This window comes from Neocloeon triangulifer, unplaced genomic scaffold (genome assembly GCF_031216515.1).
Source record: "Neocloeon triangulifer isolate White Clay Creek 2 clone unplaced genomic scaffold, ASM3121651v1 ptg000012l, whole genome shotgun sequence".
Taxonomy (NCBI): Eukaryota; Metazoa; Arthropoda; class Insecta; order Ephemeroptera; family Baetidae; genus Neocloeon; species Neocloeon triangulifer.
The window spans coordinates 15,504,770-15,528,547 of NW_026775554.1; the positions used below are offsets into that span (position 1 = coordinate 15,504,770).

The following is a 23,778-nucleotide window of genomic DNA, read 5'->3' on the forward strand; positions in this document are numbered from 1 at the left end:
TTTCAGCATACTTTTCCTTATTTTTATTTTACATTGGAAAGAAAACTTTTAATTTATAATTTTCATATCAAGAAAGCCAGCAAGAAAAATTTAATTTCTAAAAATAGTCTTATTTTCGTTATATTTTAATTCTTTTGTTACCTAACAAGAAGATTTTTTTATCTAAAAATGTAATTGGCAAATATTGAAGCAAGGCAAATCGTTTAACAATGAAAGTTATCATGTATGTATAAAGCTGGAAATAAACAAGCTTTCTCCCCAACTTTCCACTTCTATTTTTGGAATTCTTTTTTTTTAAATAACTAGCTTTTTTTCTAAATTTTCTAATATTTGAATAACCATCAAATTATTCAGGTTACTTTGATTTAAATGTGTGCCTGCATTTTTGAACCAATTTTGAATTTAATAATTCTGAGAACAGAGAGCCTTTTTGAAAATAATCTAATTTTATTTCGTTCTCCATCTCTTTTTTACTCAACTTTGACCCAAATAGAGAATTTTGTGACTCCCTCTGCTTACATAGTTGAATTGAAAATAGTTAAGCATTAATTTTTATGCTGACCAATTGTGCGTGACTTTCAAAAACTTTTATTTCAAAACATTTGTTCTGTTGAACTTTGACCTTTGGTGCCATTCATGCTAACATAGATGAAATAATTGGAATTGAATGGGGCACAAAAATTACCCCATCAAGTCATCAAGTTCCCATGCCGACCGGCACTTGCATCGCACATTAATTGTTGTATCCGGTACCGCGCTTGGGCGTCCTTGTGGCCCTTGCGGGCTCTGCAACTCGCGCGCGCAGCAAAGATCGGACAGCTCACTTCAGCCTGATTGCCAGTGGGGCTGCTCTGGCGTGGTGACACTAGCCAATCGTAGTGATCTGATTTGATAATGTGGGGCGAGTTTTAATATACACCGCTGCACTTCAGTCGGCAAAGTGCTCGGCGCAGGCACGGACTCCGCTGCGTTTCGATTAGGCCTTGTTGAAACCCTACTCGTCTCGACGACACAGGTGCGACCAACGCTTATTAATTCTCATTTAGCAAACGATTTTGTCCCAAAAAATTACAGCAAAATTTTTATTCTCACGATTTTTGTGCTGATTAAAAAATGGAGAGTCAATTAATTTTTAATTTAGTTTTTTATTAAAGATTTTGATTTTTTTTTTATGATTATGCAGATTAGACAATCTTTTGGTTTTATAAAAACCACTTAATAGAATTAAATTTATAACAATATTTAGTTAATTATAGGAGATCCCTGATGTTTTTCTTCGAAGTAAAAATTTTAGTTTTTGTAAAGTAACTAAAACTTCAAATCAGATTGATGCTTAGGAAATTATTATGTAATCTTTACTTATTAAAAGCACGATATTTGAGTTCTTATTTTAAGTATCATAGGAATTTATTAGGAACCAATATAGATTATTTAATTTTATTAAATTCTTTTTTTTACTTTTTTTTATGACTATGACAAGAGGCCTGATAAGCTAAAAAGGGGGCCATAAGCAAAAAAATAAAAATCGTATTTATGAAAACTTGTGAAAACTGATGAAAACCATTCTAAATAAATAAGATTTATGATTTTATTTTACTATTTATTAACTGCAAAAATGATTTTTAATTAGATTCAGTGTTAAATATTTTAATTTTAATTCTACAAAAATATGGTGATCTTACAAAATGGCAAGAAATTTAATTACATTAAGCATTAAAAAATAAATTTAATACAATTCTTAATTGAAAAAAAATTATCTCGATGATTCTCATTGTCATTATATTATTGTTATTTTTACGTTGATTAACATCTCGTTTATTTTATGGTAGAATTTGACGATCGAGGGTTGATTCATGTTGATTTGAATATAAAATCGGGTTTTCCTCGATGGGTTTTGTGAGTTGTTTAAAGAAGCAGGATATTTTGTTTTATCTTAAAAAACAAACAACTCAAAGAACCCATGGAGAAAAAGCCGATTTTAAATTAAAATCATCAACTATTGTAATTTTGGTGTAAAAATTTGTCACCAAAAATTTAACTTTAACATAATATTAACTCTTCACTCTCAAAATGTCAGTTGCTTTCGTTCATAGGAAAAAGCAACTTTTAAATCAATTTAAATTTTGCAGCTGTCAAAAGCTAGCAAGCTTAGTTTTTGCTTTCCAAAAACAACAGAGGGAATCATCTAGAGAGCCCTCGCGAGGTTCTCTTATCCGTCAGGCCAAACGCAAAAAGCCGACTGCGGTCGCAATTATAAGAGTCCACTCTGCTTTCATTGATTGGTTTTGATCGATTCGTCAGAAAATAGATGTCGACAAAGCACTTACCTTGCAAAAAACGCATCTTCCTCGTCAAATCCAACTCCAACACGTGAAACTCATGCCGTCAGCGATCGCTTTCTGTCAACAAACACTTTTGGATAAAAAGCCGAGGAGGGCGAAGGGGGCGAGAGAGTGCATGAGAACAGGGTTTTAGGAAGGAGATAAGGTGAAATGTTATTAAAACCCTGATATTAAATAGTTTAAGTGATTTTATTGATTTTAATGCATATAAATTGTATTAAATGATTGTGAAATTTTCATTTAAAAAATTAAATTGCAGCATACCCTTGAGTTATTAGAATTTTAAAGCACAACATATAACTCCTCTTATAAGCCACAGGTAATCATTAATCATTTTGCCACATTTTGCTAGTCTGCTGGAAAAACACATGTTTTTGTTTACATTTTTGCTGCTCAAGAGATGAACTAGATTTTTCCATCTCGCTTTTAATTTACCTGATTTGTACTTAAATTTTTCTTTGGAGTAATATGCAGACGTATTACTCCAATCGACGCTTTTTTCTCCGTCGTTATTTAATGCGCGTTATGTAGCACAACCACTTTTTTGTGGAATCGCACCTCGTCTCTGTCGATGCACTTCAAATTTTATGATATATTAATATTTTTACTACATAATTATGTGATTGGATTGTATTGAGAATTTTGAAGCGCGGCTAATGTACTTAATTGCTTTTATGCAACCCGTCAATGTGAAAAAAAACGAGGACAAAAAGGTATAAAATTTCTTTACATACATACCTATGAGTCATAACTTAACTCAAGCCAACCATTGTACTTAAATTTTTACTCCAGGTTCTATACTTATTAAGTGGTTGCCTCTTTTGAGAACAATTTTTTTCATATTGAAAAAAAAATACTTTCTTACGAGGCTACTAAAAGAGCAAAAATATGAGCAAAGTCATACCAAGTTGCAACAAGATGTATTCGTCTTATACAGACGGTAAATGACGCAAGAAAATCTCATTTTTTTAAGGTTTTAAAATAACAAGAGAATATAAAAATTCCAGAAAAAATCTCCATCCAAGAAGAAGCGGCAAACAGCGATGACGATTTCAGTGAGCGCAAACGTTTTCTTGACCCTTGCCAGTCGCAAGGGCGTCTCACAAAGGGCAAGACTAATGAAAAGAGAGTTAGGTATAATTTCGCAAGAAAATAGGTACCAATCCTCAAAGCAGGATAATTCGTTAGGGCCAGTGAATAGTAATGAATTTTTGGTGCAAATTATTTAAATAATATTCCCTTTTCAATATGTGTACAAGAGAAGGCAAAATATATGAATCACATTTTTTTTTTGTGGTTTTTGTCTGTCCTTTTTTAAGGCTTTTATCAACTTGGATTTCCCAGCATTACTAAATTACTATAATAAATTTTGCTTGATTATCTTTATTGTTTATTGGCTTAAACAGCGACGCTGATCCATATTACAAGAGAAAGGATTGGCAGGCTGATGCTTTAAACTTTTTTAGTCTGGTCTTGTAACTTGGCCAAGAACTTTTCTGAATTCAGTAGAGTTTAAATAATTCAACTTAATTTACTGAATTAAATAATTATTAAAAAGACAAATTTAATTTCTCTACTTTTACTAAACCAAATTTATTCTTGAAAGTCTTTAAATCACTTCAAATATTAAAGTAATTTTTTTGCTAAAAACAATTTCCTAATTAAAAATTAAAATGCTGCTATTAAAACTTTTTGCGAATGCTGTAAGGATTTTTTTTACAAAAAATTTATTTTCTTTTACAGAATGCCGGAGGAAAACTCGAAGGGCGTTTTGCCGATCGAGAGCGACCTGGGGTCACCAATGGCTGTCTCAACACCTGATCCGCTGGTGGTCAAAGACATGCCCCAGGACGAGTACAAGGTTTACAAACGACGATGGCTGGTGTTGGCCCTCTTCGTGCTCTACTCGGCTTCCAACTCCATGCAGTGGATCCAGTACTCCATCATTGCCGACGTCATCAACAGGTACTACGGAGTCAGCTTCCTGACCATCGACTGGACATCGATGATTTACATGATCACATACATCCCTCTTATTTTTCCAGCATCCTGGATTTTGACCAAAAAGGTATTTCATATTTAAAATCGTAAAAAAAGAAAACTTCAATTTTTATTAATATTTTTTTTAATCTAGGGGCTGAGATTTACAACCCTGGTTGGCTCTCTGGGCACATGTGTTGGTGCCTGGATTAAAGTGCTTTCAGTGGCCCCTGACCGCTTTTGGGTTTCATTTGTTGGTCAAACTATTGTGGCCGTTTCTCAAGTTTTCATTCTCTCAGTACCTTCCCGCTTAGCTGCTGTCTGGTTTGGTCCAAAACAAGTGTCATCTGCTTGTGCAATTGGAGTTTTTGGCAATCAGGTAAACACGCGAAAATTTCAAGTGAATTCTAAATTTATTCAAAAACTCATTTCAGCTTGGAGTGGCAACCGGATTTTTGCTGCCTCCTCTTTTAGTAAAGAACCAAGAAGCAATCGAAAATATCGGGCAGGATTTGTCTGTCATGTTTTACGGCGTTGCAATTTTCACCACCATTCTCTTTGCATTTCTTGTCATTTGTAAGTACAACTTGACACTGATATCCTCTTTTTTCTAAATATTCTTTCTGCAGTCTTTAAAGCAGAGCCGCCAACTGCTCCAAGCGCTGCCATGGCTAACAGGAACAATGAAGGCAGTGAGGAAAGTCCTCGTGAATTTATCCAGACTCTCGGAAGGTTGTTTAAGAATTGGGGCTACATTTTACTCTTACTCAGCTACGGAATTAACGTCGGCGTCTTTTATGCTCTCTCAACCCTGCTCAATCAAGTTGTACTTGCTCACTTTGAGGTAGGTTTGATTTAAAGAGTTAAATTTTACTTTTAAAGGGGTTATGACTTTACTAAATTGCAAGAGACACTTAATTGTTTATGTATTTTTTTTATTCCATTTCAGGGTGCAGGATCTGACGCAGGTAATATTGGGGTCAGCATCGTTATTGCAGGAATGCTGGGATCACTTGTGTGTGGCATCGTTCTTGACAAAACTCACAAATTCAAGTATAAAGTTTTTTACTTGTGTTGGATATTTTATAATAATGATTTTTTTCAGGGAAACGACTCTACTAGTGTATGTGTTCTCACTGCTGGGAATGATTGTATACTCGGCAACTCTTGGTGCTGGTCACATTGCCATAGTCTACGTTACAGCTGCCGCACTCGGGTATGTGCCATAAAATATTTGCAGACGCTCTTAATGATTTACTTTACTGTTTTGGGGGAGTTTCTTAAGTTATTATCTTTTGATTGACCTTCATTGCCATTGTTCTCTAGACACAGACAAACAAGATAACAATTTACAGTTTTGTCTGATATGCTGTCATTAATTCATTATATAAGATCACAAGATCCACGTGCAAACTGGAGGTGTAGAATATTCCATATCCATTACAAGAAATTTTTCAGTGAAACCTCTCTTACATAATATAACTAATGTGCCCTAGGTTTTTCATGACCGGATATTTGCCTGTCGGATTCGAATTTGGAGCTGAGCTGACCTATCCTGAAGCCGAAGGAACGTCTGCTGGAATTCTCAACGCATTTGCCCAGATCTTTGGTGTTGTTTTCACAATTATTTATGGGCAGTTGTTTGGTGAGTGGGGTGATATATCAGCAAATATTTTTGCTTGTGTGGCACTTCTCATTGGAGTGGTGCTCACAGCTCTGATCAAGTCAGATTTGCGTCGTCAAAATGCAACAAATGCTCGACCAACCGAAGCTATTTAATTTTCAAACTGCAATCAAATTGTGACAATAATGAAGAAGAAGTAATGCTAACTTCAAGAAAATTGCTACGCCGAATTTGCGCATGTTAAACTTTCTGTCTTTAGCACATCATGTGTTCTATTTTCTAGCAACTTTTGTGATCAAAATGCGCAACATTATTTTTGAACCTTAATTCTTAAGTAGCAAACCAAACAAGTTGTGGGTGATTTCAAATTATTGTTATGTAGATGCGTACTCCTGTATGGCATAGTGCTGATTTTATGGTAGGAGACCTCAATTTCTCATTTATTCTAACTTAAATAATGACATTATTTTGCATTCCATATTAATTCTGACCTTGTGCCATTTTTATTCCAGTTATCATTTAATATATAATTTTTTACTATGCTGTGCTTGTGTGCTTGATCATTCATAAATTCATCAAGCATCATAAAAGCTTTTACAAATTAACTTAAATCATTTAATATTTTGTGATTCAGCATTGCCAACAGGTAGCCAAAAGTTTGAGCTAACTTAAGCTGACAGTTCATTATAGTCAGCCACAAGCCTTCTGTGAGATGAATTTATAAAAAGGATCTCATTGTCAGTTAGGCTTGTGATCAATAAGCCTATTTTTATCTTATATGTGCAACATTACTACAGGAAACATTGTTTGAGGGAATTTTCCTTTCAGAAAATCAGTAGTTCAATTATAATGAAATTTTTAGATGATTTTTAGGACTTGTGAAACAATAATGTCTATTTAGAGCAGTCAAATTTCTCATTAGGAGAAGCGTGAAAATAAGCTGTGCGTTGTCCAAGTTGAAATGCGCTACTAACAGGGGTATTGGCTGATCAAAATCAAAATTTTTATTATATACCGTTGTTTTAACCTCGGCTATGCCATATATATTCGCTCTTGCGAGTTGCATTTCAGACTTGGTATTTGCTTTTAGTGTTTACCAAAAGCGTTTATGTAAAATAAAGATAAATGGGTAGCCAAAAGACGATGACAATAAGAAAGTGCACCGTCTAATGTTTTAGATTACACGGTTTGATAAGAAAGAGAAAATCTGGCATGAATATATATACATAAAAATATGATAAAATAATTGGTGATTGTAAATGCTAAAATTCTTCAAAAATTATACTAGTCTTTTCTGCAGGTAGTTTTACGGAAAAGACAATATATTTAATTCTCCCATTCTATTCACCCAGCCTCTGGCTGCAATGTAATTTAATATGTGCTGTTGACATTTTTGAGGGATATTTAGTACAAACTTTGCGTATACTTAGGAATTTATCGTAAAATTATCCACTTATCATGTTTCTGATCGCACATTAACAAAAATTATTCTGTGATCATTTTTAAGCAATCCAATTTTGACAAAAATGCACTATGGAGTGAAACATCAAAATGTAGCGTGCAAAATGCATTTGATTTACAATTTCGTAAAAAGTCGCAGATTTTTGCCCATTTTTAGCATTTTTACTGCTGGACCTTTTGGTCTTCTTTTAAAACTTTTCATTAGGCTTGCCAATTTTGAATGAAGTGAATGCAATGATCGGTGGGAAAGATAATAGTTTTTTTTTAATTTAACCAAAGTTGAGTGTTTCAATATTGTTCATTACAGAATTTTACAGGTTTAAAAAAATATATTCATTGAAAGAAGAGTTTTTTTTTTAAATATCAATTTTTCTTTTAATTAGGCCTTCTTACTGATTTTAATTGTTTTTTTACGTTTAAAAAAAATGCGAAGATCAAGCCTCTCTTGATTTTTGAAACCTGTCCAGCCAGTAGGCAAATTTTCGACAGGATGATAGTATAGCACATTGTATTTCTTTCCTAACTATGATTTTTCCATTGAAATGTATGATATAGATAGACTACTTACAAATGACAATACTTGTGCTGTTTAGGTGATTAACCAACATAGTTGTAGATAAAAAATAATGTAATTGTGAGTATTACCTGGTATGGTGTTAGTGATTATAAATAATCAAATATTGTTATATTTAAGCATACTTGACAATAAAGAACAAGCACTTTTTGAAAGCATTTTTATAGATGATAGTAAGATGTCAAAAAATTTATTGAAGTAATTTTGATGTTTAGATCAATGTCGAGAATGGAAGTCAATAAAAAAATAAAAATAATTGTTCATTTAGCGAAAATATTGTTTCCTTAAAAATAACTAAAATGTCCTCTTAAAAATTGTGTATATTTATGATTTATAAAATTCACTCTTTAAAAAAAAACCATTTAATAGATATTTTGATGATGATGATAAAAATAACATTAAATTAAATTATATTTTTAGGTTTCAGCGATGAAAAAAGTTAGCAATTAAAAAATAATTTCCATGTGCGCCTTCCACAACGAGAAGACCTGCGCCGCAAAACAGGTCAGCAACGCGGGTTGCAGAAGCACTGCATTTACTCATTTCATTGGAGACGCGGAGCAGTTAAATTGATATTTTATGCTGAAAATATGTTATTGCAATTTAAAAAAAATGACATTCAAAAATTTAATCTTACAGGCTAATATAAAATTCATCAATTTTTATATTGGAAAAGTAAGCAAACAATATCATGGTCTTAGATTTTGATGTATTTATTTTATCAAGTTTGTATAACTGATCCTGACACATTAATATAATAACCGTGGGAAATCCAACAGTTTTCCAGCGAGTAATTTATGGACAGGCAAGCTATTTTCAAAGCGGAGATGGTGGGAAGGAATAAATAAAATTTGCACCTGATCCTCTTGTGCTTAAAATAAAGAAATGCGACGGAAGTTTTGAAACACAATATATATAATAACAGATAAACGTATAAGAAGCAGCGGTCACTAAAGATTTAGTATGATAAAATTCACAAATTCTTACAAAATTGATTTTGTATATTACATTTTACAACAGGAGTATATAGAGATATATTATTTTGCTTGATGTAAATCGCGGCTTCAATAGTTTTATTCAATTAGGCGTTCCCTTTGATTAATCAGGGCGTTTCTGTCTACAGGCAACTATATTAGTTAGGTAATTAGAACTAAGCGCATGCAATTTTTAAGACATACATGATTTTTCCATCTAGTTGCTGATGCTTATTTTTGGCACAATTAATTAAGTAATACTTTCGACAAAGATAACTTGCGCATCTACAAAAAGCACATTCAGATTTTTTTTCAATTTAATTTAAACATTACATGGATTTTTCTTGCACCTGTCACTTTTAATTAATAACACACAACGCATTTAGAATATGACAGTGAACATGAGACGGACAACATAATAATTTCATTTTTTGTTTCAACTTTTCATTGTATTTCTTCTGCATGGCGGTCCATAATAAAAAAAATGGCAGCAAAAATTTAGACAAAGATTTTTTAACCTCTTCCGTTTGTGCCCACTTTACCAGTGTGACAATGAGATTTAAGCTTATATTCCATTTAAAACTAAATAGACACCAGCACACCGATTTTCACATTTACACAATTTAATTTTAGGTGGTACCGAGGTAGAATTTTGAAACTAAATTATTTCTTTTTATCAAAATAATAAAAAAAGTGACAAGCTATGATCATTGGCTTGTCTAGGAAATAAAATTTAAATTTATACAATTCTTTTGTGTATATGATTTTCTTCTTAAAACAAAGTCTCAAACTCACAGTGCTCCATATATGAACATATTGACATAGGCATAATTATAGGCAATCTCCAAAAAAAGACTAATAAATTAATTTTTATCATCATAAAATACTATTTTCTTTTTATATAATTCCCTGCAAGAGCTGTGATCAGATTGAGAATTTGCGATATGTAGAAGCAGTGCGTTTTTTCATAACTGGGAAGCATTTGCGAAACGTTTTGCATTTCCTAACTTTTGCAAGGAGGTGTCTACTTTGTAAGAAATTAAAAGAGTGATATTTTTGGATGCAACTCTTGCAGCAGATTTTTTTCGATGAATTTCTCCCTATTTAGCAGTCACTTACACACTTACTAAATTAATACTCACAGAAAAAATTTAGATCCGCATCGTGTTTACTTTTGCGATACTTCAGCTATACTTTTGCTATTCACTTGCTTTACTTTTTAAAAACTGTATACCTGTTTAACACGGGCCTTATGAGGGAGGGTTTTTATACCTGCTCGTCAAACTATTGTGTTTTGTAAAGAAAGGAGGGGGAGGGATGCAAACGCATGTATTTTAGAGCGCGGCCGGCAAGGGTCGCGCAGCAGGCGAGCTGTCAAAAGTAAACCTAGAGTATTGCAAATGTATGCGTGCGGGACCGAAAAATAAGCGTTTTAGACCGCGAGACGTGATGAATACTAAAAGTATACTAGAAGTATCGCAATTGTAAACACGATGGGTACCTAACCGATTTCTGTGAGTACAAAGAAGCAATCGTCTCGTTCAGAGTGGTCTTTTGGGAAAATGCTGACTGCTGACGTGCGGCCACCAACTAAAAATGAACCTGCCGCCCCGCACAGCCATGAGTTCAGACCACCCTAGTTAATTTTTACACTATATAATTTTATTCCTCTCTTTGTTAAATTTAACATGGAAACATTTCGATCGAGTATTATGAGAAAAAATTCATCTCTTAACAGCTAAAGCCGCCATGTAATAAATTATCCTTATTTATGCAAAGTATGTGTGTGAGTGTGTGGAATCATGTGTTTCGTTATTCCTCCCATTCAGACTTTGCCGCGCCCTGCGTTTCAGCGGCATTCGCGGGCCCGTCTTTGGAAGCGGCGCATCCTCGAGTGCCACTCGTCCCGCCACTCAATCACTATTGACCGTCGGGACACTTCGATGCCAGGCCGTCCCGGTACACTGCTCTCGCGGTCACCAACTATCAAGTACAATCTAAAACAAAGGAACAATTTTTATTTGAAATATTGAAAAAAAAATATCATTTTAATTTCCTGATTAAGTTTTGTAATATTTTGTTTTAATTTTCAAATTTGAACCAATTTATTTATTTATTTATTTATTAATGATTTCATGTTATAATAATTCTAATTTATGTAGAAAAAGTAAAACATATTTTTCTTTATTTATTGCTGATTAGTAATATATTCGTTCCAAGAATAATTTTAAAGTGAACAATTAATAAATCCAAACATGAAAACTTAATTTATCAGTCTGTTGTCTAATCTTCTTGATTAAAATAATTTATGATAGCAATTAAACATGTAATTGATAATTTTGAAGTGTTTTTTGGGCTTTACCTGTTTAAAGTTTAATTCAAAATTATTGAATTTTAGATTTATTACTCACTTGTTGGTTTTGACTTTTGGACACTTGCAGTTGAGGTCGGAGGCGAGCATCCACACATATGTGGGTCCCTTCCGCAGGAACGCAGGGTTAGCTCCGTTGTTCCTCGGCTTCTTGTAGAGCGCGTCGACGAGCACCGTGAAACGAACCCATTCGTCCACCATCTCGCGGCCCGTCACCTTCACAAGGACCGCTGCAAAACAAATAATGCCAACCAATTAGCACCTAAACCGCTCATTTCCGACCCGCCACCCCAAGCATTAATCTCTATAGCTGACACGCAGACGGCCCCAAACCACACAAACCCCAACCGGAGAGAAGTTTCTCGAGCCTAACGAGGGGATTTTCAAAAAGTTGTGGAGTGTAGTTAGGTGCCAGCATTTTCAAAATAAACAAATTTTAATATATTAATTCAATGAAAGTTTAACAACGCTTTGATGTTTTGCCGGCAAAACAGATTGATTCCGAATCTTAATCTTGCAGAGTGTTTGACTAGTTGGAAAACAAGCTGTGTGTCGTGGAATCAATCACTGTCTGATCATTGATGCTCGAACACTTATTTCCATGCGCCTAATTGAATAATCAATCGCCTGTCCTGCGACTAGCCAAAGCATCATACTCTTAACGATTTTGATCACAACTTGAATAAATTTAAAGATGTGCGTAGGAATGAATTTTCAATTCTTTTGAAATAAAATTAATAGATTTAATATTGTCTTCAATTAATATATAATTATAATTATATTATAAGTAATATTTTTATTCCAGTTAAAAAAAATTACCAAAATATTAATGAAAAGCAAAATAAAATTAATATGAAAAAAACCTAATTTAAATTTTCAAATGTTTTCATAATTTAATCTTTACAAATATATACTTGTCTTTTAATAATAGTGTAGAGTAAAATCTATGATGCAATTTTTTCTAGAAATTTATAAGAATAATGTTTCTGCTAGACTCAGCACGTTTCGTCTGGAGAAAGACTCCGGAAAGTTGCTTTCCCTGAAGTTTACTCCACCCGCACGTCAGCCGAGAGAAAAATGAAACATTTAGTTAACTCGGTGGCTTTTTGGCATCGCTTTTTTCTCGGCAGCCAACTTTCCGACCGTTTTTCTTCTCTTATTAGGGCCGTAAATCATGCAACTCTCTATTTTGCTTATTTCTCTCTCGGCGCGGCGGGGCTGCCGTTTTTTCGGGGGAACAATTTCGGTGCGCGTATGTATATAAAATGAGGCTTTACTCAATAATTCATTGTGAGAGACAGGCCTAATCCCGGCAGACTTACAACGCGCATTACAGAAACAAATGGAACTTTTATCTCGAGTCGAAAGCGCATAAAAAAAGTAGCGGCAGCAACGAAGGAGGAACGGCACTTTTGCAATCGCCAAATCTGTTAATAAATTTGATCGCGCTGTGTAGGGGAGAGTAAAAGCGGTGAACCTGCGCAAGATTTAAAAGATTTAGCAACCCTCCTGCAAATCTCGCGCCAGTCTTCGAGAAAATCTCAACAAAATGCATTTGTTACGTCGGCAGGTGGGATTGTGTCGCGAGGTGGTAAAATCTTATTCTGGCAAACGCTTTTTGCCGTGCTTTGTTTGCCAAATCAGATGTAGCTCACGCAAAAATTGCAATTTTCTCTATATTAATAAATAAGCAAATTGACAAAATAAATCTTTCAAATTATGTAAGTTGAAGACTGAAAACAATATTAATTTATATTTGCATAAATAAACGAGCTTTTTATATCTTTATTTTGGAATTCTACTTCTTGATATTACTTCTTATCAATTATAATAAAATTTGATAAATTTTTAGATAAATTACAATAATTAAACCCATTAATGCAAAAAGATAAAAATGGTCTTAGGCTGCTTACAATAAATTTTAATTTTTTGCCAAAACAATAGTTTAAAAAAATTAATGCCATAATATTTTGAACTTCCAGACGTCCAGAATGCCTTCAAAAAATTCCGTTATGAAAATTAGATAGAATTGACTCATTTCGCCGCGGGTAAGTAAAGGAGTTTGAATAATAGCCCGCGTCATGTATTTGCAAAATTGATTGATTAATTTGCATAAAAAGAGTGTCAGGTCAAATTACAAAAACCTACCGAAATCTTTGCGGCAATACTTGTTCATGTTGAGCCTCTTGGTGGCCGCAGGGCAGGTCCCACACTGATCTGAAAGCAGAGATTAAAAAATTAGATGCAAAGGTCTTATTTTACAAGGCAGGCCGAGAAAGCTGATTTGCATGCGTTCACTTCACCCGTGCGTCTTAATGAGTGAGTGGTTAGAAGAAGTTATTAAAAAAATATTCATAGGCCGCGCAACCGCGAGTGATTAATTGTTCTTGCATATGGCCAGCTAGAAATACATAGGTATACAATTTCTCCTCAAAAGCAGAGATAAAGTATCTCTTTCCCGTTTGGCCCACGCGGCTCTGCTTTTTCTAATTTCCACGTCTGTGGTTCGAGTGGGCGGACGAAAAGAAGTGAGATTTCCACCGGCGGATCTGTGTTATTTTTTGAGCTGAACAACAACGGACACGCAAGCTTTGTACGTAAAAAGTCCCTACAGCAGAGAAGAAAAAATTAATTTGACCAGTCACACATGAAGGGGCAAAGTAAATCGCCGCTCCGATGGGGACGTTTTGAGTTATTGCACGCTTGTACCGTAATATGTAAATAAATCTTGAGCAATTTAACACGCACTCTGATCAAATATTGGACCGACTCAATTAAAATAAGCCATTCATTTTTCCAAGCGGGATACGAATTAATCGCTTGTCAGAAGAATTACGTGTGGCACAGGCGCCGTAAATCCTGAAGAATAACTCACAGATTTCAAGGCTTAATTCTGTCTAATATTTTTAGAGAAATTTAAAAACTAAACTGCATAAAAAAGAAATGATATTCTATTATTAAACTAACAATTAACAATAAGATAAAATTAATAATTTAACAGTTATCAACTTTTTAATTAAATTTTAAAAATAAATGAAAGTTTTCAAATTTTTGTGTTTGTAAAAAAAAGTAATGGCTGCAGGCATCCTCAAACCTACCCCTCTTCTGTATAGCAATCTCATTTTTTGGCCTCTCTCTTGAGCCATTTTTGTATCCTGCGGCAAAATACATTCTCGAGAAATTTCCCATCTCAAATTAACTGGCGAACGCAGGCACCTGAGTGAATTTGCGGCGAGGGCATGTATGTATGAATCTGTGTTTTGTTGTGGGGTATACAGATCAATTTCAGAGCCGACCCACTCTCGGCCAAGCACAGACAAAACCAACTTCTCTTTCGGCGCCGCCTTGATTATGCTAAATTTAGTTAGCGATTGGTCTCTGTGTGGCAAAAGGCAAAACAGGCAAACTAGGTGCGGTGTTGGAAGAGCGAGTTGGAAGGCCGAGACTGCTGCTCACTGGCACTCATTTAATTAAATACCTGAGGGCGCCGTGGGAGATAGAGAGTCCATGCACACTCTCTCATCCCCTTGGTAGCGGAATTTTCACCTGCATTCGGCGCCACCCTTGTAGCATCAAAATATATTTTGAATGCGAGTGAAATTCAGGTTTAAAATTTCAAAAATAATTATTTTCCCTCTTTTGTGTACAACTGTTTTCTTCTATCTAGAATATCTACATATTTAAAATTTTCAATTCAATTTTGCCATTATAGCAAATTCAAGCCAATTGAAATTGTTTACGAAATATTCTGCTCGCTATATTAGAACCATTGGTCATTTTTATTAAAGAATACTAAGGGAAACTCACAACGAAATTTAAATTTCAAGCATATTTTTTTAATCATATTTAATTTAATTTACCTTCTGTTGCAATAATCTATAAAAAGTGAGAGAAATTATGAAAACTAAATACGCCCATAATTGTGCTAAACGTGTCTGGCGTATAGAAATTTCTGGACTTGAAAAAAGAAAACAAGTGAAATTGGCGCGATGATGGCGTTTGTGTCGTTTTTGCAGGGTTAGACGGTGTACTGAGGGTGCACGGCAGTTGCTAATTAGTTAGCCTGAGGCGGTACATCCATCTGCCAGGCGGAGCAAAATAAATGAAAAGCGCCTAAACACCAAAATGCAATTATATTAATACCGAGGAGATATAAATCCTTCAGGTTGCCTGCGCTGCTCCTTGTAATATTTCGATGCTCCAGCGACAAAAATTCCTCTCACCCGCGTACGGTGCTTCAAAAATACATCCCGCACCCTCCGACCGAATTTATTTCCCTTCTGCTTTTTATTCGCGCTACCACCGCGGGGTAGTTTCGATAAAAATTGTTACCGAGAGGAACGTGCAGGAGAGATTTCTCTGCCCTTTTTTCCAGAAACACCGCGTCGTTTCTCTTATAATTTAAATCCACTCGTTCCGTACTTGAGCCCGGAGAGATTGTGCCCGAAAGAATCAAGCAAACGTAAAAGAAAAGTATAAGAGAGAGCGGATTGCAGATTGCGACTGGAAAAGCTCTGGTATTATTCTTCCTTTTCCTGCTATTTAAATATTATAACGAAGAGCGGAATGGGCGGAAAAAAGTCAGAAATTCAAAGCACACACACACTTTTGTAAACGTGCTTCTTTCTCGTCGGATTTTATACAAAAAATCCGGCAGCCGTGTGTGACACAAAAAAGCTTTTGCGTTGCACTGCAGGTTAAAAGAGCGCGTGGGGCGCTTTTAATTACAGACGGCGGGCGGCTTCGTTTGTGGATAATTAAGTGCGCGCAGGTACTACACTTGTTCTGGCGTCGCTTGTGTCGACGGAATCCGCGTCATATATTAACACAAAATGCATTTAATGCTCAAAACTCACCTTTGGCAGAAGCGGCTGCTGACGTGCCCGTCCCCGTGTCCGCCTGGCTGCCAGCATCGATTCCACCAATTTTCGGCATTCCTGAAAATAGTTTTATTTAATAAATTATGAAAACTTTAACTGTTGCATGAATTAGCAAAGTTATTTGATGAAATAACATTTTGCTGTTTGGGCATATTTAATTGATGATAATATATTTCATATTATTAATGTTCTCATTGGATAATAAATTAATTTAGCCAATAATTTATAGCACTATAAAATTAATTTAAAAAGAAGATCATTTACAAGACGGAAATTTTAAATTTATTATTAGATTTTTTTGCAAACCAAAATCAAAATAATATCAGCTATGATCACTCTGACAAGTCTCACTATAATTTTTGGTTAGAAAAGAAATTAAATGAAAATAAAAAAAGTTTTTTTTTAACTAATGATTTTGCTCTTTTAATATATTTATATTTTTAAAAAGTAATTAAGCATTCAATTTTAATCTCTACGTCGTATAATTTGATATAAAACTAGTACAATAACCGCTACTATTTTTGCATTGTGAAAATAAAAGAAATAGAGCAAATATTTTTAGACTATAATAGATACTCAAATGTATAAATAAATGTGCTGCATTCTAAATCCGCAACACTTGAATAACCATGCTACAATTGTGTCTGATGTGGGTGGCGTGGGCTCCCTTGCTGCTATTTTTGTTATTTTTTTACTGTTCACCCAGTTGCGATCCGCGAGGGTGAGCCGATTTTTGTAATGAAAGTGGAAACACAAAACTGTACTCACTGATGCAGGGAGCGATGTGTGACCTGCTCTGCTGGTAGCCTTTGGCGCAGCGGTTGCAGGTGGTGCCGGTGACACCATCCTTGCATGGGCACTGCCCACTCGTCTGGTTGCATGTCTTGCCCGAGGCGCCGATCGGATGACAGTCGCACGCTGAAACACACGCATAAAGGCGCACACGCCACATTAAACTAGTTAATTAAATTGTTTGCGGGGGGAGGGGATGGCACAAAGGGTTTAATTTACCTCATTTGTAAAAGCAAACTCGATTAATAATCGTCATTTTTTTGGCAGTTAGAAATCAAATGGCTTATTAACTCTTCGAGAGTAAGATATTTTGTTGCTGTGTAAAAATCTTATTGGCTATAGTTATTTGTCATAAAAGTTATGTAAGTTGAATAAAGGTAATATTATAGTCTAACTGATTTTTGATTCCACTTACTTATTCATTGATTAATGTTTAAGTATAACAGAGTCCTGGTTTGCAATATTTATTACATAAAAATATAGCATAATTATTTTATATAATTTCCAGTTACAATTAAAAATAGAAAGATAAAATTTCAGCTATAAACATATTTGCTAAAATTGTATTTATATTTTAAGAAGTAAAATACAATTTAATTAATTAAACAAGGAATAAATGTAATCTTTAAAAAATAAATAATTAACAATTTTTAATTTATCTTAAAAATAAAGAAACATGCAAGATCTGTATCTGCACATGGATACCACTTTCGTGTCAAAAAAAGAAAAGGAAGGCACCGGGCAGTTTAAAAGTAATCAAAACGTGCTCGGAAATCTCATCGGCCGGACGCCTTGGGCGGTCAATTGGTCGGCGGAGCGCGCAGCGAAAATGGCGAACCCCTGAGGATGCAAAAAAGCAGGTATTTCGGACACGCACGCCGCGCGGTGACAGATGAAGTGGCGAGGTGTCGAAAAAAACGCTCTCGTGGGAGGTGCACCTAATCAGTGGTGCCGAGGACGTGCTCTGCAAATGCGATCGACTGCCCCCGGGGGCGGCTCGTCGAGATGAGGAAGCTCGAATGTAAGGGGAAGATTCTTCTCTTTGCGCTGCCTCCACGTTTCATTTTATTTACCCTTGGTGGGCCATTTCCACACTGGCCACTTCCAGCAGCAGCCGATTGCGCTCGCGAGCGAGAAAATGAAAAAAGGCCGCGATAGTCTGGAAAACGTGTGAATGCGATCAGATTATCTGAGTCAGGGGCGGAACTTACAAGTAGAAACTGTAACAGATTCACGAATAAACAAAATTATCAAAATCTGAGGTAAACATAAATTTATGGACTCCTTCAACTTATTGACATAGTCAAATCAAGTAAATTAATATAACTATGTTGGTTAAAATTTCTAATTGTTTTCCTATAATTCCCAAAATGGTTCTTCTTTTGTATAAAATAAGGAGTCCGTATAATTAATGATAAAAATTTTTGAATTCAGAATGATTAAATTTACCAATATTGTTTCATAAAATTTAATTAAAGCAATTCATGTTAAACATAATGAAACTCTATTGTTCAACTTAACATAAGCTTAAAAATTGAAAGTGTGAAGTGTCGCATCCGCTCCGTTCCGCCCCTAAACTATCTCAGGAATGAGAATTTGCTTTTTACAACTTTATTTTACGGCATCTCTATGAAGTGTCGACCGACCCATTCTTTCCTTCTTTTCCTTCCTTCCGAGTCCAACCCAATTAGCAGACGAGCACCGTCGGCACTTCGTATGCCCATTGCTCTGCGGTCCAAACGACTGGCTCGGATGAACACCAAGTCAAATTGTTTTCCCGCCGCCACCGCCGTTGTCGACCCTTTTCTTCCGGCCTGAACGGAAAAGTAGCGGCAGGGGTGCGAGTGGGAAAATTGCATGCTCTGCTCTTGACTCATGTAACGACTTGTATACCTACCACTAAGCAACTAGTCCGAAAAACAAACTTCCAACCAAAGTCAATAACAAAATAGTTTTGAGCGAGTTTTTAAATGAAACCTCCTCAATGTGATTGAAAATTGAAATATGGAAGAATTATTTTAAAATATATTATTTTCTATAATTTTTTAAATTTTTCCTGCATAATAATTTTTTAATATAACTAATTTTTATAAAAATTTGTACAAAATTACAAAGACAATAAATTATTTCATTGTTGAAACTGATTTTTTTTACATAATAGTTATTGCTGATCAATTTTCCTGTCAAAGTTTGATTGGAAGTTTTATTTTAATCACTGGGAATGGATGATGCAGAGAAATATATTGGCTAAAAGTAATTAATTCTCTCTACGCTTTTCTCAACCCTTTGTAGTTTGTATAATCTAGAAGTTGATTCAGAGTCGTAAAGTCTCATTGTTTACACAAGAAATGTGATTGGAAAGGACTCTTTTTGCACAATCTGCACACTTCGGAGAGCGGCCTGAGCACCGGTCCAATTTTTGTTCTTGCCCCCTGGAGTCTATTTTTTGTGCTATCATATTGAATTTTACGAGAGAGCTTACTGATGCAAGAATCCAATATTCCCGAAGAAAATTAGATCTGAGTTGTTCCCTGCTGCCGTTCTATATAATAACATCACAGCCAAGAAGTCGCTCCATTATTATTATACGCGGGGCTGCTGCTGGAAATTACCGGGGCAAGGAGCAGAGTAGTGCGGCACAGGCTAATGCGATTTTTTCAATCTGCGCCGTTGATCCCCGAGATGCGGAGCAGTCCAAGTACAGGGAAACGCGAGAAGCCGCTCTTCGGCGGCTCGCCTCAAACTCAAGGTGACACCGGCTGTTCCACCTTTCATCTCCACTTCATTTTAACCTTGTTAGCGCTGCGATTTTGCATATTATCTTGATCGCGTTAGTCGCTATCTCTGAAATTCTAAGCTCAACATTTTCCCATTTAAGAATATAAGTGAGCCAATAAAACATCTTCAGAGACTTTTTGCAGCACTTTAAATTGTGATCATTGCATATATTTAAGTTTTGATGTTACGTTTTTAATGGTTTTTAACTTATTTGTATTAATTTGCCAAATTTTTTAATTTAGTAAGAAAATTTAATATAAAATAAAATAAATATTTCAAATAATTTACTTCGGTAAAAGATAAAGGAAAAGGAAACATCTCCTTGATGATTATTTTATTAATTAACATTCTTTGTAATACTATTTTGAAACCTAAATGATTGAAAATTATATAATTAACAATGGCCTGTCTAGTAAATTTTTAACAAAATAATTCAAATAATTTTGGAAATTTGGAAATTGGCGATCACGCTAAAGTAAAAAAATTAACTGTTGGAAAATTTATTTTTATGTATACATTTGAGTAGAGATAGAAAATTAAAACTCACTGGCCAATACTAACGGTAATTATAATTTACCATTAATACTTTTATTATTTACTTGATCCCTAACAATAAAAGAAGGGGGAAGCCTAGAAAGATTATAATTATTAATAGTGGCATTTTTATTTTCCAGAAATTTTCATGCCCTTTGTAACCTCATCTCTTTCATTTTTTTTTATCTACTTTTAACTTTTAACTACAAGAGAATGATGTGGGAAATTTCTAAATCAAGAGTGCGTATCTCTCAAAAACGTATACAGACAGATCATCGAATTCCAAAGCAGATTAATTCGTAAAGGAACACGCTCTTTTTCGAACAATGATAAGCACCTCAAGACCTTTTCCTCCCTTTCTTCTGCTCCTTCCTTTCTCTCTGTGCTCCGGAAAGTGCTGGTGGCTAATCAGTGAGCTGTCCTCCGCCGAATTATCCCCTTTAGCGCATCAACTCGATCCTCCTCCTAATGTGTCTCCGACGAAATCCCGGCTCTGCTATCTCTGCGAATCGCGCACAAAGAGGCCCTCCGTCTTTACCAGCAACTTACTATGTAGTTTGTACGTGCTGCTGTTAACTACACTAAAAGCCCTTTCAAGCTTAAGGGAAAAAATATTGCACACGCCTCCTCTTTCGCAACTTTCACTCTCGCAATTAGTTAGCTGAAAATAATTGCGTCACATTTTTCCGCTTGTAAAATGTCGCACCGAGTGACACCTCAATAATTCAGCACGGCCCGTTTATTCAAATGAAGTTATTAAATTTTATCTCTGCTTTTTATGGCCCATTCATCATGTTGGAGAGAAAGAACAGGCAGGCTTATGCTGCGAACAGCTTGACTCGATTTGTCCCATCACGTTGCATTAACTTAATTAAATCTTTCCTTTAGAGTGACTTTAAAACTTCCTGGAGCAAATTGGAATAATTAATATTAAGATGCAAGTGTTTTGGTTGGGGAAAAAATGTTTAAAGGCGTTAAACTGCTATAAATACAGGAATACAGCGATGTTTTTATCATTTCACAGTATTATTTTTTATAAATAATAATTAAGTAAAATTCTTTACCAAATGACCCATGCTAATTATACTAAAATGCCTAAAAATTGATCTTTTGTTATGCAAATTAAAATTTTATATTGTATTAGAAATAATAAATTCATCACAAATTACTTTCAAAGAGAAATAAATTCATTTTCTGACAAAATATCTTCTCCTTTTTTTCATATATGCTTTATCTCCTGTCTAAAATCAATTAAACAAAATTAGCTATTCCTTTCAAGAATTTAAGTGACAAAAAGCAATAACTTTGCCTTTTGAAACGCACGAACTGCAATGAAAGGTGCTCAGGTTTGAGTGTGGCGAATATGCAGACAAATGATAAGAGTCAAAGGGGAAATAAATTTTCATTAGTGCGATTGCAGAGTAAATCTGCTTTTGCGTTTATATACGTTTTATTTTCACATCCAAGCTCCCAATTTATGCTGATAGTCCCAATCCTATAGAGATAATTCCGGACTGCTAATAAAAGCCGGACTAACTCTGCGACCTCGCGGTGGTTATGCGTATTTACGAGCACCGGCAGACGCATTTTTGATCATGTGCGAACGAAAACTCGGCGCATAAATAAAACAAAGAGCGAAATGAGCTTTTTTATCTTGGCGCGCGCCCTCGCGGCTCGTTTTTCGGTTTATCAGAGCGGCTCTATCACTCCTCGGGGAGGCACAAATATAAAAGCGACGGACGTACGTACGGACGGACCCGCTCTGCCTCTTCAGCGTTTCAGTCGCCGCCGCCGACCGCCCTCGGCACGGCACTCAAATTAATTTTCGCGCCGCATTTTCACATCACTTCTCTCTGCTCGCGTCAAGCAGAGCGCCGCCATTTATTTTGTGTCTCTCGCTGATTACCTGACCCGCATGAGGTGCGCCCTCAATCGAAATTACACGCAATTTCGAAAGAGCACGTTTTACATTCAAGTGTGAGAGTTTCATAATATATTGATATTTTTTTTTTTCAAAAATTTCATCATAATTAGCATAAAAAATAATAATAGTCTTGTATTTAAATCCGGTCACAGCTGTAATGATGTCTAAAAAATTCTGAAATTGCTATTAAATTTATGATATCTTTGTTAAATTTTCAACTTGTTGAATTTGAATGATTTATGATTTATTAATAATCAAGACTATGTACTTATTGAGTCGTGTTAAATTACAGAGGTAAAAAAAACACAAACACATTATAAGTATGTGTTTATAACGATAATGAATTTATATGATAAATAAAAGTCACTGCCAACAGCTAAGGACAAAAAATTGAATAAAAGGTTTGTGACATTTTAAAAAATGATTTACGTATGGATCTACAAATACATTGCATTAAGAACTCTTTTATTGCGCTTTTTGAATTTTATTTGCAAATAGAATTGTATACGTGGTATAAGAAGACGTGTTGGAAATAAAATCGTGCAATGCAAATCGTCATTCGTGTCTGCTCTGTGCTTTTTAACCCAAGCAGCCGGCGCGTCGCCTCAAGTGACTTAGGAGCACATATAAAAAAAAATGCGCAAAAAGAGTCTGTCACTGTGCATTAGCGAAATAATTGATTTGGCTGTCAAATGAGAGGAGATCGTATTGTGTTTGGCAAGAGAGAGCGAGCGAGCGAGGAGACGGCGGCTGCAAAAGTAATCAAGTAGCACTTGATAGGGCATGATCGTCGCAGCCCTATCAAAAAGAGATCATTCAATCGAGCGCGCGCGCGAGGCACCATAAGAGAAAATCGAACCTGCTTTTTCTCGTGGTGCGGCATCGGAACTGCAGAGAGGATCAAAACAAACTAAATAAGAAAAGTTAGAAGTCTCTTGTCTTTCCACAATATTACTTGAAGCAGTCAAACTGACTCCATCGTAATAATGTTTTTATGGGAAGGGAATTGATAAGGGAACGTTTCGTCTTGGAAAATTAACTGAAGCTCAATTCAAACCTCCAGTGAGGCTAGAGTCAACTAGTAGGGATTTGGGGAGTCGATTCATTTGACATTTAGAAACAATACATGTTTTGAATTATGAATCCGGGAGCAAATTTTTATCTTTGACGAAATCTAATTGAGAACTACTTTAAGAGGTTTTAAAAAAATCAGATTTAAATTGTGAAATAAAATCGCTCTTTTTCTGAAATCTATCATTTAACAAGAAGAAAGACCTAGATCATGAATCATGAGATCTAATTAAAACGATTTTGTTAAGAGGGTCACATTATTAATTAATGCTTCTTTTTTACATATTATTACTGAAACTAAAGATTTTGCTCTTTTAAACCTGTTTTATCAACATAAAAACGGTAAATCGTAAATACTTTTTATTTTATATAAATTTATATGAATATTTTTTTAAATAATTTAATACCAAAATAATGTTTCACTAATTTAAAATAAAATTTGTAAACTTTAATTATTAATTAAACTTTTAAAT

At 34.9% G+C, this 23,778-nt stretch overlaps 3 protein-coding genes across 8 annotated transcripts in view; 1 reads left to right on the top strand and 2 right to left on the bottom strand.

Moving 5' to 3' along the window:
• Positions 1-2,442, bottom strand: part of LOC132197220 (chromodomain-helicase-DNA-binding protein Mi-2 homolog) — a 26,963-nt gene extending 24,521 nt beyond the window's left edge. The window contains exon 1 of the mRNA XM_059620358.1: positions 2,328-2,442. Coding sequence (XP_059476341.1) covers positions 2,328-2,343 — 16 coding nt within the window. The 5' untranslated portion in view covers positions 2,344-2,442. The remainder of the gene's footprint in view (positions 1-2,327) is intronic.
• The window catches only part of LOC132197223 (heme transporter FLVCR1), a 10,470-nt gene extending 2,215 nt beyond the window's left edge, over positions 1-8,255 (top strand). Inside the window, exons 1-10 of one of the 6 annotated variants that reach the window (XM_059620362.1) lie at positions 2,688-3,055; positions 3,135-3,282; positions 3,350-3,476; positions 4,086-4,410; positions 4,477-4,701; positions 4,757-4,898; positions 4,952-5,166; positions 5,272-5,375; positions 5,428-5,538; positions 5,819-8,255. In XM_059620362.1, coding sequence (XP_059476345.1) covers positions 3,231-3,282; positions 3,350-3,476; positions 4,086-4,410; positions 4,477-4,701; positions 4,757-4,898; positions 4,952-5,166; positions 5,272-5,375; positions 5,428-5,538; positions 5,819-6,101 — 1,584 coding nt within the window. In that variant the 5' untranslated portion in view covers positions 2,688-3,055; positions 3,135-3,230 and the 3' untranslated portion in view covers positions 6,102-8,255. Of the gene's footprint in view, positions 1-930; positions 1,016-2,687; positions 3,056-3,076; positions 3,283-3,349; positions 3,477-3,844; positions 3,974-4,085; positions 4,411-4,476; positions 4,702-4,756; positions 4,899-4,951; positions 5,167-5,271; positions 5,376-5,427; positions 5,539-5,818 lie in introns of those variants that run through there. The other 5 variants (XM_059620365.1, XM_059620364.1, XM_059620367.1 and 2 more) reach the window with 5 other exon arrangements.
• A 418-nt stretch (positions 8,256-8,673) lies between these two features.
• Positions 8,674-23,778, bottom strand: part of LOC132197348 (netrin-3) — a 57,796-nt gene continuing 42,691 nt past the window's right edge. The window contains exons 5-9 of the mRNA XM_059620594.1: positions 16,975-17,124; positions 16,183-16,263; positions 13,475-13,543; positions 11,367-11,556; positions 8,674-10,952 (exon numbers count right to left, since the gene is read on the bottom strand). Of these exons, the coding sequence (XP_059476577.1) occupies positions 10,805-10,952; positions 11,367-11,556; positions 13,475-13,543; positions 16,183-16,263; positions 16,975-17,124 (638 nt within the window). The 3' untranslated portion in view covers positions 8,674-10,804. The remainder of the gene's footprint in view (positions 10,953-11,366; positions 11,557-13,474; positions 13,544-16,182; positions 16,264-16,974; positions 17,125-23,778) is intronic.